Consider the following 17,592-nt stretch of genomic DNA (forward strand, 5'->3'; position numbering starts at 1 on the left):
TACTTGACAAATGCTTAACCTGAACATCCGTATACATTCAGCCACTGTTTATGAGTCAACACTGTTTGATTTGACTATTTTATCTGTTAAGATACTTGCCAAGACTATCCCATATTCCTCTGCAGAATTTTTTTTGTTGTAGATATATGCTTGCTAAGATTCTCAGGTGGCTACTGGAGACATACCTGGAGAAACGGTGACTGTTTCAGACCAGACATAAGATTGGTCGTATCACAGTATTTCTGTGGTGTTCATGTTTGTTACCTGGTTTCAGTATAGCCCATAATCAGTTATTCCCCGAGTGACAGACAATATTTCAGTTTTCCTCTGAGATGACTAAGCTGGCAAAGAACCTTGTCTCTTAGCTCTGGCTCTCATGCATTTGGACTTTGGCAGGCAATATCTGATAGTACTTTTGCTGGGCTTTAAGGATAGCAATATGATTGATGGCTAAAAAGACACAAGAAAAATAAGGATTTCTGTCACTGACCTTCCAGTGACATTGTTGGAAGAGAGAGTGATAAATCAAACTGCATGTGTAGAGTATGTAGTTAACTTATGTTATATTCTATAGTGCCTTTGAATAAATATTGCCAGACAATTATATGACAGGGAAATTATTTTACATTTTTGCCTTTGATGGGAAGGTTGCTACTGTTACTTTTCTTACTCTTGTAACGATAATTATTAAATATTTCTGTTTAACATTTCTGCAGGTCTGTGTTTTTCCATCAGTTTACAGAGATATTCAGAACAGAGTCATTCTTTGTTCTGCCTTCTTTCCTCATCTTGGTTATTATCCTGCGCCATAAATGACAGAAGTGATTTCAATTAGCAGTTGTCACCAGCTGGTGGTGTATGTTTGTCACAAGTCCTGTGACATTCGTGAGTCTTTGACCATTCCTTCCTACTTTGCTGGATGCAAAAATTTTGCTTTTGCTGACCAGATCCTGTGTAACCATCTTTGAACCTAGTTCTTCCAGGCTAGTGAAGGAGAATCCTAGCAGCATGCCAGCACCCTTTGGCTGGTGAGTGAGTTTGCCACTGTTCAAGTGAGCCAGTACATCTTGCTGGATGCAGTATCCCCTGGGAAAGAGGAGTCTTGAAATCATTCTTAGTGCTGGACAAGCTTTTAGTGTAAAGTAAAAGAATACGATTGTACTAAAATACAAAGCTTAAGAAAGCAGCCGCTGTGCTTTGTGAAGATGCAGAATACTAGAGCATAGCTCACCACACAGACATGCTGCTTTGGCTGGTTTCTGTCTTCTGCTGGCCTTGTTGTCATGATAGTCATGCTACCTCCCAGGACAATTTACACAGCTCCTAGATCTGTGATCTGGATTTTAGGACTTTTTATCCGTACGTGGTTTTATGGTTCATGGTTTCTCTCTTGTGTGGTTTAGGATGAGAGCTTCGCCTTATATGTTGTTTTCTCAGCTATGAATGCCAAAAATTAGCAACCTTAGTATTTGGCATTACCATTATGAAACTCTTTCCTTTCTTTGTGAATGAAAAAATTCCTCAAGCTTTTTAAGCTGTAGTATACATTTAATATTTTATAACATATGCGTTATGTACCACATTTTACACAAAAAGGTAAAACAATGAATGTATTTATCACTACTTCTTGACAGAAACTATTTAATGGCAAATAGTCTGGGAGTGCAGTGTATTTGGAATAAGAGGTTCATAAATAAGGCTTAGTGGCTGAGGGTGAAAGAATAGGGCTATCATGGTTTTCTGTAGGCATCCATACAATAAAATAGTGTAGAATATATAGAATGTTCTGCCAAGGTAAAGTTCCTGAAGCACTTCTGTTTTCTTCAGGGAAGTGCTCCTATTTTAACTGCCACTGTAAGAGGATTTTAGATATGTCTCTGCTCAAGTTCCCTCAGAGGTCCAGCCTAGCAGCTGTACTTGAAGCACATCTGCCCAACGTGTGCTGACAGAGAGTTTAACATTGATCGTAGCAGCCATAACCACTTTCCCTCAAAATCATGATCTGAAGTGATGGATTTGTTGTCGTTTATAGAATTATGTCATCCACAAGGACCTCCCTTCATCTCCATCCCTGCTCTCGGGTCTGATTCTGTTGATGTGGGGGGTTGATTTTGATGATACTGTGCTTAAGCTCTTCAAGGGTCATACCCAGAAAGAGAAGGAAGTACTGGAGTAAACAGGAAAACCTCAGACTGTGCCACAATGTGTTTTTGTGAGAAGGAATATACACTTAGGGAAACATTAGGAAAAGTGGGGGACGGGGAAGAGGCAGGCAGAATTGAATGGGCTGATAACTTTGGAAGTTAAAGGCAGTGAGTGATGAGAGTAACAGTTTCTGTTGTGAACAGGATGAGTATCATCAGCTAAGGATCACGATTTTGAAACTGATTAGGAAGGCCAAAAGCTCAGGAATAAGTGATAAATCTCTCTGAGTTCACTTCTTATGTGTCTTTATGGAGAAGTTAAACTTAAAAAGAAATAATCTGTTTGTTTTCCAGTGATGATTTCCCTTTTGCACTTAGCATAGAGAGATTTAATTTCAGAAGCATGCTCCTAAATGTCCATTAGTGCAGCTATAATAAACATTTGTCTGTTTATTCCTTAAGCAGCATGTTTCCTAGAGCTATTCCTCTTGTTCCTTATTCCACACTTTCTCATGTCAATCAAATTATCAGTAACAATAATCACAAATCCCATTAGGAACTAATTACATATATGCAACTGCAAGCTAGTTTACCTCTTTGCTAACATTATCTCTAAGATTTTTAACTGCAGTCAATCCAGCTTGCTTCTGGCTCTATTAATTATGGTTACAAATCTTTACAAAGTATTAAGACCTAGAACTCATCTGGATGATACCCTGCTGCTTCAGAAATAAGAAGGACCTATAAAATGGAGTAATTTATAGTTAGCTTACTTTGTCTGTCTTCAGATGCATTGAATTCTGTCCGCCTCGCACTCTAAGAGCACACAATTCTCATTTCGTATCTGCTCAGTTCCTGAGTGACACAGTGAGCTCCCCAAGTGATCTTGTTTTTTGTGCTTGACTATGTGCTATAACTGGAGTTGAGAACAGAGCCTTGCTGACAAAATGTGGACAAAGATGACATGAAGCAGGCTGGAGAGTGGGTCATCATAAAGACATAGGATAGATATTTGTGAAAGCTGTTACATGAACTCACTTCTTTCCTTAGAACAAGAGAGGAACAGGGTGTAATTCTTCCAATGGAGAGTGTGAAAAACAATGGCTTGCATGGATGTGGTGCACCTTGCAAGGAAACTATGGTTTTGGATCGTACCAAAAAGAACAATCTATTTCAACTATTTTAGCAAAGTAGTTTTTATATGCTGTTACAACTGAGATCAACATTTATATCAACATGTATGTATTGGTTCATTTCCATAATAATCTGTGTAATTTTCTTTGTTTGCTATATGCATGCATCTCTTCCCCAGACAGTGATGGAAAGGGGAATATTTGCAACCAGCAAGGAGGAAAAATAGCTTGTGAAGATATATCATACTGTAGCCTATGTTAAATTGAAGCTTGTGGAATCCAACTTGCTGACTTTAAGTATTTAACGAAAACAGAATCATTATCTCCTCGCTAGGCAGGTAGAGAACTCCTTTGGGATTTAAACACATGCATCAGGAGAAGAACAGACCTGTGTGTTTCTGGAAAGTTCACACCCACAGGGTTACACTTTGTTTCTGCAGTCTGGATAGTTAAGAAAAAATGCTGTTTTGAAAAAGAAAATGAGTGTAAATTCTAAAGCTTGATGTTTCTAGTACTCAGTTTTAAAAAGCAACTTTCAAATGCTTTGTCTGTGTGGCACTTTACTTGTAAAGCTATTAATTTAATAGTTGAAACCCCGCTAAACTCTTTCCCTTGCAGGGAGAGGTCCTTTATGACTGTAAAAGAATGGGGCAAAATTCTAGCTGATTGATTTATAAACACCTGAAAAAAACGTAGTTTATATGGAAAGTGGTGAAACATCGTTACCAAAGTGATGTCACTGAATGCCACTTTAGTTTAATAAAATAAGTCATTCCAAAATGTCTTCAGGTGGATAGAAGACAAGACAGTTCTAAGGGAGAGAGAAAAGAGTGGGGAGGAGAACTGTGAAACTAAAGGATGCTTCTTCTCCATCAGTTCTTCCCAATTGCCCATGGCCAGTAGAAATGTTCTCTGAAGCAAAATGCCTTGGGTTGTTGATTTTATGAGACAGCTTTCTATCTTACAAATCATCAAAGCAGCACCTTCCTTTTGTTTTTTTTTTGCTTAAAGTCAGTTACTTCATGTCTTTTATAGCCACAGGAATCCATAAAAAGTAGGTATAGCTTGCCTAGTTTTCTTTCATGTGTCTTCATGCCTTCCTTCATCCAGTAAGGATGCTTGCACATGTGTTGGGAGAGACTGTGAGTTGCTGGTTGACTTTTATGTCATTATAATATGATGAGTTTATCATGTTTTTCTGCCTTTTAATTTCATTTGGAAAAGAAAAAGTCGTTTTTGCCTCATCATGTATCTTCTGCAAAAACAATTTAATACTAACTTCTTTTGTTTTGCAGAGCTGGTTATTTGCCTCAGAATATTCCTTTGGAGATTATCAGATACCTTTCAGAGGAGAAGGATTTTCTGCCTTGGCATGCTGCCAGCCGAGCTCTTTATCCTCTAGATAAATTGCTGGACCGCACAGAAAACTACAACATCTTCAATGTAAGAGATACAGTCTTCCTCTCTTCCTCTCTTCCTCTCTCTCCCCCCCTCCCTTTCTCTCACTCTCTCTCCTTTCATTGCCAAGAGTTGAACTATTCCCCAGTCAGATACTGTAAATGACCTAGGGATATTAGCTTTCTTCCTAATTATTCTTTATTTGAACATAGCAATTGTCAAGCTTTGGTTCATTTGCATTTGAACAGTGAGAACTGTTGTTTGAGGCATATATGATTAGTAGAAGGAAAGGTAATTATCCCTCCTCTAAAATATTATGACAAATAAAGTATTTCACTTAAAAGAGCCAAAGTAATCTATTTCCAGATTTTCTCTTTTGAGGAGCCCCACAGTGATACTTAGATTGATGCCCAAGGACACCAAATGCAGGCACAACTGAACAGGATTTGTAGTCATTATTTCATCCAAAAAGCCATGGTGAATTCAATGCAGTTACCTTAATTAACAAGGATTAGATCACCATTGAATCAAAAGCCCATTCATAATTGGGTCCAAAGAGACAGCAGTAACAACTAGCAGTAGATAATTAAGATAGACATGACAAACAATTTAACATTTTACCTGAAATAAAGAAAAATTCCTAGCTACGCTGAAGCATGTTTGATGAAGTACACAGGATTTGATTGCAGCCAGTGACAATTATGAACTCTTGGGTTTTTTTATTCACATTGAGTTTTGTATAGTCTACATATTTTCAATGGCCAACATACTGTAATTTTATGTAATTTCATAAAGCCTTCAAATGAAGGAACTCTCTAAAGCCTGAAATGCTTCAAAGTGCTTTTTTTTTCTTAAACATATATTTGCTTGTGTGTGTGTGTGTCCAGAGACAAAATGCTCAGAAAGCAGGAAGCTAGAGGTGGCTGTATGTATGTATATATGTAGAAGAACATACATATATATATACACACATACGCAGAGCTACCTGCTGACATGGCAAGTTGTATTTCTAGAACATATACTACAGATTAATAAAGTCACATTGAGATTCTTTCTTTATGAACCTACAATGTGGGCCTACATGCCAACCAGAGCCATAATATTAAATGATGTGGCAATAACTTGCATGTTTAGTCTGTTGTTAACTGCAAAGAAAAATTCTTACAAGTCTGCCATTGCTATTTCACTTTTGAATATGGCTGTGTAAAGAAAACACAATTTTATAAAATAACACCAGTAAAATTCATGGCTGGGTTGTGTTTTATCACTACTGATGAGAGCTTTGAAAGCAGAGGTGATAGCAGAGGAAATAAAAAGTCTTTTTAGTCACAGAATAACATATCTGCTAGAGAAAGCTGCACTATGAATCTCGCTTTTGTGTTGACATCATATATACATGCCCGTGCATCCATAATAATAAAATAGATGCTCTCCTATGTGGTTCTTTATATCTCGGTTCTCTTTTTCAAATTGGTAAATTCCACTGGCAAAAGATTATGCTGAATACAGTGACAGTGGTTTTCTTCACAACTGGCCAGAATATGTAAATATGTCTCCTGTGCAGAAAGTAAAAGTAAGCTAAAATACATTGTGGGCTTGTTTTGTTCTTTAAGCACACCAAGAACCTAAACTTAAAACGCAGTGTCATTAACGGTACAAAGCTCATTTGCAGCCACATTGTTTGGTATTCTGAAGTCAATTGACTGTACTTACATGACACATTTGCCATTGCTATGGATATTAAAATACTCTTTTAAAAGTGAACATGCAGAGTGTAGTTGAGATTGGCCATAGAGTAGAAATTAAGCTGTTGACACTCCTGCAACTTTTCGACCCTGTATTGTGAGTTCAAACTAGCACGTAAGAAACTCTTCTTAAATTGATGAGGTGTATAACAATAAATTGTCTTATCCTAGGCATCTAATCAAATAGCTGTTCTATAGATTACTTCTCACTATAGCAGAAGGAGGATTATATGTGGACATCTTGCTTTGCTAAATGCAAATCAAAGTCTTTGGAAAGTAGGACATTATTTGAGGGTAGAAAAGAAAGACAAAAACTCAATAGTCAATAGTATTTCAATTTCAAATGAAAAATAAATGTTAACACTAAATATATTTTTCTTTTCCCCCTCAGGAGTATATTTTAAGACAAGTTGCATCAATGTATCTCAAGCTTGGATGGCCAACGAATAATTTAAACAAATCGCTTGTTCAAGCATCCTACCAACATGAGTACTGTTATTTTTTTATTATTATTATTGTTTGTTTGCAGGATATAGTTGTAATAATGCACTCCCCTAAAATTTGATTTCATCTTTAGCATGTCATACTTTCCTAGCTTTGTCTTCCTTCTGCTTTTCCTTTCTGTGTTAGAGGGAGAGGAGCAAGATGCTGTGAGATGAATTCCTCTTTCCTGAGTTTGGAGAACATGATTTCCTAAGTCTTAATTTAAAATTTGACTGCACTGGATATGTAAGAATTTGGACTCATGTGACCACAGAGGTCAGGAAGAGTGCATAAGTGTAAATGGGGACTGCTTTTGGTCCACAATCTGTCTTGAGTTGTTGCAGCAGCTGTAAGCATTAAGTTGACACTGAGATTTGTATAGCTGGATATCTTTGATATGTTGCCCAACTATCAGTTGCTGTCTCTGTTACAAGACATAACTTTTGTAAACATTCAAACACATTCATTAATACAGCCTTATTGCTTTCTTAAACTTGGACAGAGAGTTGCGTCGGGAAGTCATCATGTTGGCCTGCAGCTTTGGTAACAAACACTGTCACCAGCAGGCAGCAACGTTAATCTCAGATTGGATTTCTAGCAATAGGAACCGGTAAGTGGAACTGAAATGTTTATTTTCCATTTCTCCTACTCAGAGACAATACAGCTGGCATGCTCTTCCTCTCCTGCCCGTCCCCATCCGCAGTGCCCTGTTCTGCAAAGTGGTATGAGAGGAAGCAGAGGTCGCTGGCTGTTATTTAAAAGCGTCTGAGGGGTTTCAGAATTAATTGTTTGACTTTGCATGTATGAATGGGTGGAGGGGACACCCATGTAGCCACTGCCCACTCCTGGTAAATTGCTGTCAGATAATTATATGCTAGAAGGCGAGAAGATGGGTTTTAAGGAGGGGTTTAAAGAAAGAAATGAGTGAACACCGCATTGGCAGACAAACACGGAGCCTGTGTCGGGGCAAGAGAGCAGAAGGTGCTAAGTGATTAAAGAAGTGAGAGAGGTTAGAGGCAGAAGGACGGAGAAAGAAGAAAGGAGACGAAACAATGTATTTGAGGGAAATATTATGAAGTACTTAAGGGTGAAGACTTGGAAATTAATGTGATTCAGGAATGCATGGAAAAGCTCATGTAAGGTTTCAGAGAGGGGATAATATGATAGCTGATGTGTTGAGCATTAGCAGCACGGTAGTGGTTTGACAGCAAATACGTAAGTTAGGCTGTCCAGGCACAGGTTTCTTCAGCTGAGGCAAGGAACACGGGCTGTGGATGGTGTATGAAATTTATCTTTTAAAGGTAAGCATCTAAGAAATGTTAAATTACTGAAAATACAAGTATTTAAGTATGTAGTGATCTATGGACAATGAGATAAGTACAGAGTATAGGTTGAGACCACGACTTCTTGAGAAAGAATGATGAATTTTCTGATTATGTGGAATGTGGGTGTAGAAGTATTTGCATAAGTACATCACATGATATTTTGGTTAAAAGGAAAATATTTTACTTTCAAGTATTTGCATAAGTACATCACATGATATTTTGGTTAAAAGGAAAATATTTTACTTTCAAGTAACAAAGAAAAGGAGAAGAGAAAAAGTCTTACATTTTTAGTCCCAATCTTGTATTAGCTCTGCAAAAGGATCAGTTCTCTATAGACATATAGGCATGTAGAATTTTTCAAAGACATCTTGGGCCAATCAGGTGTTTGTTTACAATTAAAATATGTCTGTCTGTCTTTGTAATCTTTGAAAATCCTTTACAGGCATACCCAGTTACATAAGTACCTGAGTGTCTTTTAACACCAGCCATGAACTGAGCATTAATGGAAATTATGTTCCTGTATGACTTTGAAACTTCTGAAAAAAATTGTCTTGAAACTATGACTATGTACCTTTAAATAAGATGTGTGTGAAGGGGAGGGTTTTCTTGTGTAAGATGATACCAGATATATTTACTATGAAATACATACCCCAGGGTTTTATATGAATTCTTATCGTCAGCAGCAACAATCAGTATGAAACTATTCAAAGACGAGATTAAAGAGAAAGAATCATTGGAAACAATCTGAAAAAGTAATTTACGTAGATATTCATTTGCAAAATTAGTTAATCAAACTTAGCACCATCTATTAGCATGCACAGCAGTAGATTATTCAGTGTTAAAAAGCTGCACCCTGCAAAGCTTTCTCCTACCCTGTGTCTTCATCCTTTCCAACAAGACTGAAGAAGGAGACATTAGGAGAAAAAAAAAAAAAAAGCTTGTTGCTTTACTAACAATAGCAAGAGAGGAAAGGAATAAATTCAAGGAGCCATCTGAAGATTCATCTTAGCCTTTCTATGGGGCCATTCGTGGGAGCACAAGATTGTGGCTGCCAGCATATGACGAGTATTATGACAAAAGCATCACAGCAGGGCAGAGGAAGAGAATAGCTACTAAGTTAGAGCAGTGCATTTCTCCAAAGAACTGCACAGTTTTGAAAAATAGCTGCAACAAATAATGTAATTACAGAATACAGATTGACAGTCAGCTGATAAATAGGGGTATAACTTGCAAAGACGACAGAGACACGTTTTTATTTATTTCTTAAGATTATAGGATTTGTTCAGTTCCCCACCCCAGAATTTACCAGTTGCTATTCTCAGAGCAGTCTCCCATACTGTATGGAACTGTATGGAGCAGACTCATTTCATATCTACTTACATTAAAAAGACATTGCAAAGCTACTAGTAATAGCAGCTCAGGAGACATAAAATCAGCTTTTGTTTCACAGTGACAACATTTGTTGGGGTCTGTCGAGTTCTCTCAGAAATGTTCAGATTCCTGCTGCATCAGAGGTACCCCATATCTCCTTTGCTCTGTTTAAACCAACTCAAACTGAAACCTGAAAATAAAGTAGGGTCTGTTTTCCCTGCTTTTCCACCAAGAAAATGATGATGATTCTACAAGAAGAATTTAACTAACATGGTGTTAGAGTTGTGCCTCTGCCTCTTTTAGCACTTCGGAGACAATAGCTAGCTCAGGTGCAAAGGGCAAGCAGATAAGTACAAGATACATGCAGAAAGCACAACCAACAGATGCCATTTTGTGTTCTCTCTCATCAGTCAAGTGTTTTGCTCAGTTTGATGCCCTTAACAGCTGCTTGTCAATGTGCTGCAAACAGCCACCTCAGAATCTGTAGGCAACCTCAGAGCTTGTTTCCTCACAAAGAAGGGGAAATTCATGCTGCTCATCTTTCTCCAGACTTATCTGACAACTCCTGGTGAGGAAAGCTGGTGACAGGTACAGAAACTATATGTATCTTTGCCTGTTCCACTCCTTATCAACGATTAAAGTTGTATCTGCCGAAAACTACTCTAAAAGTTCTTGTAGATGCCCTTCCCTTTTCTGAAACAGAACAAAGACATTGACTGATGCATCGCAGAAAGCCTGGTCTTGGTGAGTTTGCATAGCCAGAGCACGAAGACAGAGTTCCAGAGAGCTCAGAGATATTTTTATATACAGGTATAATTTGAGTTTGACTATGAGAGTAAAAATAAAGGCTAATTTGCAACCTTTCCACTGATCCCCTCCCAAAACTTATTCTGGAAAATGAGATGTTTCGCACAATGAGCTAATTCACAAGCAGTGCATATTGGAAGGAACACAAATTCTTCAAAGCAGTAGACCCCAAAATGAGACGAGGGAATTAGGCTTGTGTCCCAAGATTCTAATCAATAAAAAGTTAGGGTAATATTAAATTAATATGTGGTATTGAATACCACATGTACAAATGCTAAAATCCACAATTTTTTAAAAAGTTTTTAAATTTTTAAAAATTCACATTTTTAATCTATGGCTTTTTAGAAGTTCTTTTGAAATATTTTTTCTATTTTACTTGTAGCATTTAATTATGGATAAAGTGTTGGGTAATAAACAAATACAGTAACATCTAACTCTGTTTTACCAGCATATGCCTACAGTTGCTGTGGTTTCTAGTAATTATATTTAGTCTGGTAGGTCCAGAAATTAATTACCATCTACTCTTCACTGTAGGGGATTGGAATAATCATAATAATCAGTTACTGTTTGTACTTTGTAATTACATGTTCTTTACTGTGCAAATAATTTGCCACTGTTCACCAAGAAAAATAATGGTCATTCATAGCACAAAGCCAGAGGTCCTCTTTGTGTTTCCAGCACTATTTGAAAAAAGCCATTATATTTCCAACTGTAGCACTGCAGATTTTCTTATGGAATTAGTAAAAAAAACCATACGTGTGATCTGCAACATTAGTCTCCATGCATGAAAGTGGAAGTCAGCTGACAGTCTTGAAGGCTTGAATTTCTAAAGTGACTTAGGTGTTGCAGTGCTTCATTTTTAGATGCCTGGCTCACAAGGCAGAATCAGACAGTTGGAATTACGCTTCGTACGAGGGGATTTGGGAACCTCTAAATGAAGTTGGTGGCAGCCACTGTGCTGAGTGGAGAGCCTCTTAACATGAGACTGCGAAGAGAGAGTGGGCCCTTTTAGGGTCCAGCACTGCAGGTAGAAAGATACCTATATCAAACGAATGTGTAAATGGTGATCATACAATTAGGGGTCCTTGCAAAAGATGCCTTTCAAAAGCGTCACTAAAGCAGGAAAAGGTCTGCTCCTTTTCTTTTCAAACACAACTGGCAGAGAAGCTGCTTTTCAATCCCTTTTTAAACAGTAGTTCTGAGGTTGTGGTAGAGCTGCAGTTTAGTACCTCAGCCCTGCATCTGCCACATGCAGAAGACCGCCCTGATGACCTATCTGTGAGATGTTTGGGACAGTGTTAAGACACTGCAACACACTTTCCTCCTCTAGTTGAAGCTTAGCCACTGGGATTTACTTCATTAGCAAGAGAAATAATACAGCTCTCCAGCCTAAAGATGAGAGCATTCATCTGGGGGAGGGAGACTTGAGTACCTGAAATACCAGGATTACTTAGAATGCGAAGGGCTTTAGGTGGTATTGCTCACTACCACTTTTGCAGGGCAAAACACGATGTTAAAACAAGGAACATAACTCTAAAAAAGAAGTTTGGCTCTACAACGAACAAACTAAACACATAACATCACGTGTAGAAGAGGCTATAAGGAGATATCTGGTTGTACTGGTCTAGGAATTAATATCATATTTAAATCTTAGCAATTGTTAAAAAAGAAGTGATTATTTCTTTCAGCTGAAAATCTGAGATTAGACTTCAAGGTATGTCTTACTGTCTTTTTCATACAATGAATTTAAGTAATTTTGCTCTTTTTAAATGGCTGATGGCTCAAGCACGTTTTGCTTAAAAGTCTGCGTTGACTTCTGACTTGATAGTTGATATGAAGGCAAACATTTTCACTCTGTTAAGTTGGGATATATGCTACTCCTGTATCGGAGCAGTGGAAACCCTTGAAACTTCCATGTTGATGTTTAGAAGAATACAAACCTAGTAGAAAACATAGAAGCACATTGAAATTTCCCTCATAGTTTGAGAATGTAAAGTTACTGGGGTTCAGTCAACGGCAGAATGCTGTACAAGAGATGCTACTGTTGGCTGAAAATTAAGATGTTTGCTCCTACCTTCATTTAACTGAGCTCATCCCTGTGAAGCTCTTTCATGTGTGAAGAAATACATTATTCACACTCCTTAGATTTAACAGCATTGTGGTTCAGCCTAAAAAATTAACAAAATTACCGTACAATGCCTGCCTGAGCTTGAGAATCAGCCTTGTTAACCCCTTTAACCTTCACTGCGTATCTATTCTGAAAGAAAAACATGTTTCTAAGAGGATTAGCATTTTCAGACTTTCTGCCTTGGATAGGCTGAGTAAACGTGTATTTCTGAGGTTCAGGAAAGAATGTGTGGAGAGCTGCAATCTGTAAACTCCTGACAGGAGAGATCATAACAACGGGTAACATGTGAATACACCCTATGATGGCTCAAAGCATAACTTATCCATAGACACAAGCATGTTTTTGCAAACCTCTCTTGTAGGTACAGGCGTGATTTTCTTCCAGCTACTGTCACCATCCATCAGCTACAGGTTGCCACGTACATATTTCTGCTGGCAAAGTGGACTGTGGTTGTATGCTTGCTTGAGGCAAAGTTAGACAGGATAGCGTGAACATGGGAATATGTGAGAGAATGCTTTGAACTGAAACAGCTGATTTTGCCTTCAGCAGCAAAAGGAGTGCTTGTATTCTGCTTCTGTTAGTAGAGCTGTGGTGATGCTATTCTTTTGCTAATATGCAGCAGTGAGCAGCAGGGGATGATAGTATTGCATCAGACACAATTATGTGGAGATGTTTCTTTAAGATGTTATTGGACCGGTTGGAAGGCCCCTAGGCAGTCATAGCCGCTTCAGTTTGCTCTTATTTTTTCCTTCTTTAGAAACGTAACCATTGCTATTTATTGGTTGCTGTCTTTTAAATGGAAACAAAGTACCTTAATTAATTGCCTCAATATCCCTAGAAAACTTACAGTAAATGCATTTGATTGATCTGGGCTTCATATCACTTTGGGGTGGTTTTAGGTTTAATGTGGTTTTTACTCTTTTTACTATTATTCTTCTGTCACAAGCAAGCTGATCAGTTTTGTTTACTTGAAATACTGCCTTGCAGATATCATCAATTGAAAAAAAAATGGGAAAATCCAATATTCCACCACATCAAACTTGTGTAAAGTGAGGATTGCATTCTGATGTCTGCAAATTTGGTGTCTCTTGTCCTTGCACCTGTGATGCTGACCTTGTGATTGATAACAATCTGCTAATGTTTGATCAACAGAGCTAAACTCACTATGCTATTTGATAAGTAGAGCTAATGTTCAATACCTAGCTTCTTTCTAACACTTTTTTTTTCTCTTTTTTTGCAATTCTGAGTGTATGTTCAGTCTACATTTTCTAACACAAGAGATAGGAAAGCATGGGTTTTCTTTTTTTTTCTTTTTCTTTTTTAAGGAAGGCAACGCTCAGATGAATAGATGATGTTTGCAGTGGTGTGCAGGCTGCTGCACTGAATTAGACTGAAGTCAGCATCTATTCTGTAGCCCAAGGGTTAATGAAGTTTGCATTTGTCTGTCTTCGTGAATGAGGAGTAGAGATTGCCAGACGATTCTGAATGCAAATCCAGATATTTTGAGTCTGTTCTGGTCTCTAATCATCCAGGTTGTTCTGAGAAGTCTTGGGGTGCTGAGGTGGAGCCAGAGATCTCTGGAAAGAGAATATGCCATGAATTTTCCTGTTCAAAATGTGGGTTTCAAGTCAGAACACGTGTGTCGTTTTGCACTACAGATGAACCACCTTGGGTTACTAAAAAATGAAATCAGGGTCTTGGATGATTGCATCCTAGTACTCAGTTACCTCATTTAATCTTTTTAAGTGTAATAATGTGGATATGGGCTTTTCCAGTGACTTCTGTTTGCAATTTCAAAGACTTTTGTCACGTTGCTGTGACTGTTAGGAACACTAGTTAATTCTTTATCAGTCTTAAGAAAGGTGGAAGTAATGAAGTAAGGTGAGTTTCATTACGTAATTTGAACAAAGACAGCGATAACCCACAAGCCTAATTTGAGAGTACTAAATCTCCATACTTGTTTGTGCAGAATTTGTATTTCCTCTGCAAGGAACAATGGATTCATGTCCACCTGCCTAAATTGGCAGTGTGCTTACTTGGATGGACCTTTAACTACTCAATGGAAATGCCACCAGAAAAACAAATTGCACTGCAGGAGTGTACAGGAGACTGTAACATGTCTATAAATGAAACTATCCATAGATCTGAGGGAGTGGTAAATAACGAATTACCAGTCATTAATTGAGAACATCTCAATGAAGTCTGGCTTAGGTGATAGAAAATCAAATGTTTTTCCAGACAAAGCATTTTTTCTTTCCTTTTCCTCCTCCCTTGAGATACATAATTTTGTTGCTTTGTTTCACATGGGCACACTGTTGTTGCAACAACTTATCAATGTACTTAAGTTTAACCACGTACCTAAGTATTTGTGGGAATGTGGCCAACAGGTTAATTATTTTTGTTAGTTGCTTGGAAGAGGCACTAGCTTTTTTCACGGGTTTGAGGCTCACTAGCTATTTTTGGAAATCATTAGCAGCAAACATGAAAAAAATGAGCGTTATTTTCATTTTTTTCACAGATGAATGTCTGATAAACGTAAAACAATAAAATGGATCCCTTCTTCTATGTTCTCAACCCCTAGAAGTTTTAATTACTGAAAAAGTTCAGGCATAGCTATTCATGCATTTTGAAATGTTACTGGAGCTTTGCCAGCTAATGTCAGCCAATGTTGCTGAAGTGATTTAACTAATTAATAGGTTGTTACAACATTTGAGTAGAATCTTGCACTCAAATCAATAAAACTGTTTAAGGAAGAAGAAAACACTGTTGAGTGCACGAGTTAATCAAGGAGTTAGTGCTCTGAAAGACCACCTGGGGAGTATGTCTGAAAAGAGAGCGGATTTCGTCTTGTGAAAGACAAAGCTGGGCTTTATGGGGCAGCTGGTTCAGGTAGCATTTTTACCTTCTGACTTCTGTGTGATCACAATAAAATGACCTTATATGTAGCAATTATGGATTAGCAGAAATTAATTTGCAATCCTCAGAAGTTAGATGGATTCATCTCCGATTTTCTCATTCAGGAATGATCTGTCCACAACTCTGCAAAACAATTCAACAGAAAGGACCATATTTTTGTTGCAAAAAATGTCCAGAAAGGAGAAAACAAGGCATATCTATTCAGAGATTAGTCTCAGGAAAAAGTGCTTAACTCACCACTCAGTCGTTAAAATCAGTGTTGAAGAGCTTGAGTGTGCTAGTCACATCTTCTGTTATGGGATATCTGCCGCAGGAAGGGAAAGGAGCCATAGCAGTAACCATCGCTTGAGGGATGATGTGTTCCCTGCCTGCCTCGGTCAGACCTGATACCTGAAGCTCAGAAGCACAGGACTGGGACTGAGGAGACCTGGTGTCTGTGCGTAGCTTTGCCGCAGACACCCTGAATAGCCACATCCTTGGTTAATATCCCCTGAATTCAATGCGTGACAGGCACCTGAATGTCAAGCCCATCGCTGTGCCTCGATTTTCAAGGGGAAATTCTGCCCTTTCTCTTCAGACTGGGCATGTGCTATGGCAGAGGATGCTCCCCTCCTCTGTGTGCACAGTGCTGCCAGCAGCATGGCTCCTGGAGTTTGTAATAGAGAATGGGAGGATAAGCTTTGGGACTGCCACCTTAAAAAATTTGTGTGAGGCTGTTCCTTATAACAGAATCTGTATTACAGATCTGCCAACAAAGTACCAATACTTCATTGTTATTTCTTATCTGAGCCTTGTAACCTATTAAACAAGACTATAAATATAGTCATCAAGAAAAATAGGCTTAAGTTAAATGTTAAATAGTTGCAGAAATAAAGAATAATGTTTCTGATTAATTTTCTTTGTCAAATAGTACCCTAAATGGTATTGAAATTTGTCACTTAATCAAAGAACTGTCTAAACTGTGTGCAATTATATTTTAAAAAATTAGAACACAATTTGCCCAGAAGATAAATAATTACGGTCCAATTTTATAAGTGTATCTCCAATTATTAGAACATACTTTAAATAGGAGCAAGTATGTACCAATTAATTATAACTTAGAAGATTATTCATAGCTCATTGTAGAGCTTTATTATTCACTCTTGAAAAAAAAATCCCTGTAAAGGCACAGCACGATTTTAATTAATTTTTTTCTAACTGTTTAATTTTTAACTTTTTTCCCAAAGTGTTTAATTTTTAAACATGGGCTCTGCTAGCTACATATTTCATTCTCACCATCATATCTCTTAAGGAAGAAAAATAAAGTTAAATAAATTGGATCAGTATTCAAATAAAAGCCATTTAAAGTGATGCTTTCAAAAGTTAATCTTTATCTTTATTCTTCTGAAGTATCCATCATATTAGCTCTTCAAAAATGAGAGCAAGCTTGAAGGCCCAAGTGACGTTTAATATAAGAAGGGGATACCTTCTGCAGTGTTACTACCCAAGCGGTACCGAAACAATGGTAATTTTATCCACTTGATTCAGTTAATACAGGGGGCAAACATTCCACATACTGATCTAGTGCCTTGGAACTGCAATTTTAGAACAATGTTTTCCATGAAGCTATAAAATTAAAAAATCTGCAGACTGGGGAGATTTCACATGTTTAGATAATGGTGAAATACGGGCCCATAATGACGGGAGGAGAGAGAAAGCAAAAATCCCCACAAATGGAGAAAATTCAATTAGAGGGCTCTCTGTTGAGGAATAGTTAAAGAGAAATGACTTTGGGGATATTTGCATTTTCATAAACACTTTTCATTTCCACAAGAAGAACTCCCCTGTCTACAGTCCTGATTACAAGCCTCTCGCAGGAGTAATTTGTAGCTTTGCATAGCCATAAGTTTTGTAGTTTCTGAAGCTAAGCCTATTAAAATCAGTATTTGTTTTGATGTCTTGGTTTGTAGGGGCTGATTTTTTTCACGTTGTCCTAATGACTTAACTTATAGATAGAGACCTAAAACCTTCCCTGGACCAATTGGTTGGATGATATTGAGTAGATCTGCTGCAGCACTGCAAGTATGCTCTTACCGATTTGGTGGCAATAGAGTTTTCTTCACAAGAAACATGGTGACATCTAGGCTATGGGCATGGGATCAG

The 17,592-nt window shown here is 37.8% G+C and overlaps 1 protein-coding gene across 1 annotated transcript in view; it reads left to right on the forward strand.

The window, feature by feature from the left end:
• TRHDE (thyrotropin releasing hormone degrading enzyme) overlaps positions 1 to 17,592 on the forward strand; it is a 218,084-nt gene that overhangs the window by 183,426 nt on the left and 17,066 nt on the right. Inside the window, exons 13-15 of the mRNA XM_075150062.1 lie at positions 4,573 to 4,720; positions 6,812 to 6,909; positions 7,406 to 7,513. Of these exons, the coding sequence (XP_075006163.1) occupies positions 4,573 to 4,720; positions 6,812 to 6,909; positions 7,406 to 7,513 (354 nt within the window). The remainder of the gene's footprint in view (positions 1 to 4,572; positions 4,721 to 6,811; positions 6,910 to 7,405; positions 7,514 to 17,592) is intronic.

The sequence above is a fragment of the Calonectris borealis genome, chromosome 1 (assembly GCF_964195595.1).
Source record: "Calonectris borealis chromosome 1, bCalBor7.hap1.2, whole genome shotgun sequence".
NCBI lineage: Eukaryota > Metazoa > Chordata > Aves > Procellariiformes > Procellariidae > Calonectris > Calonectris borealis.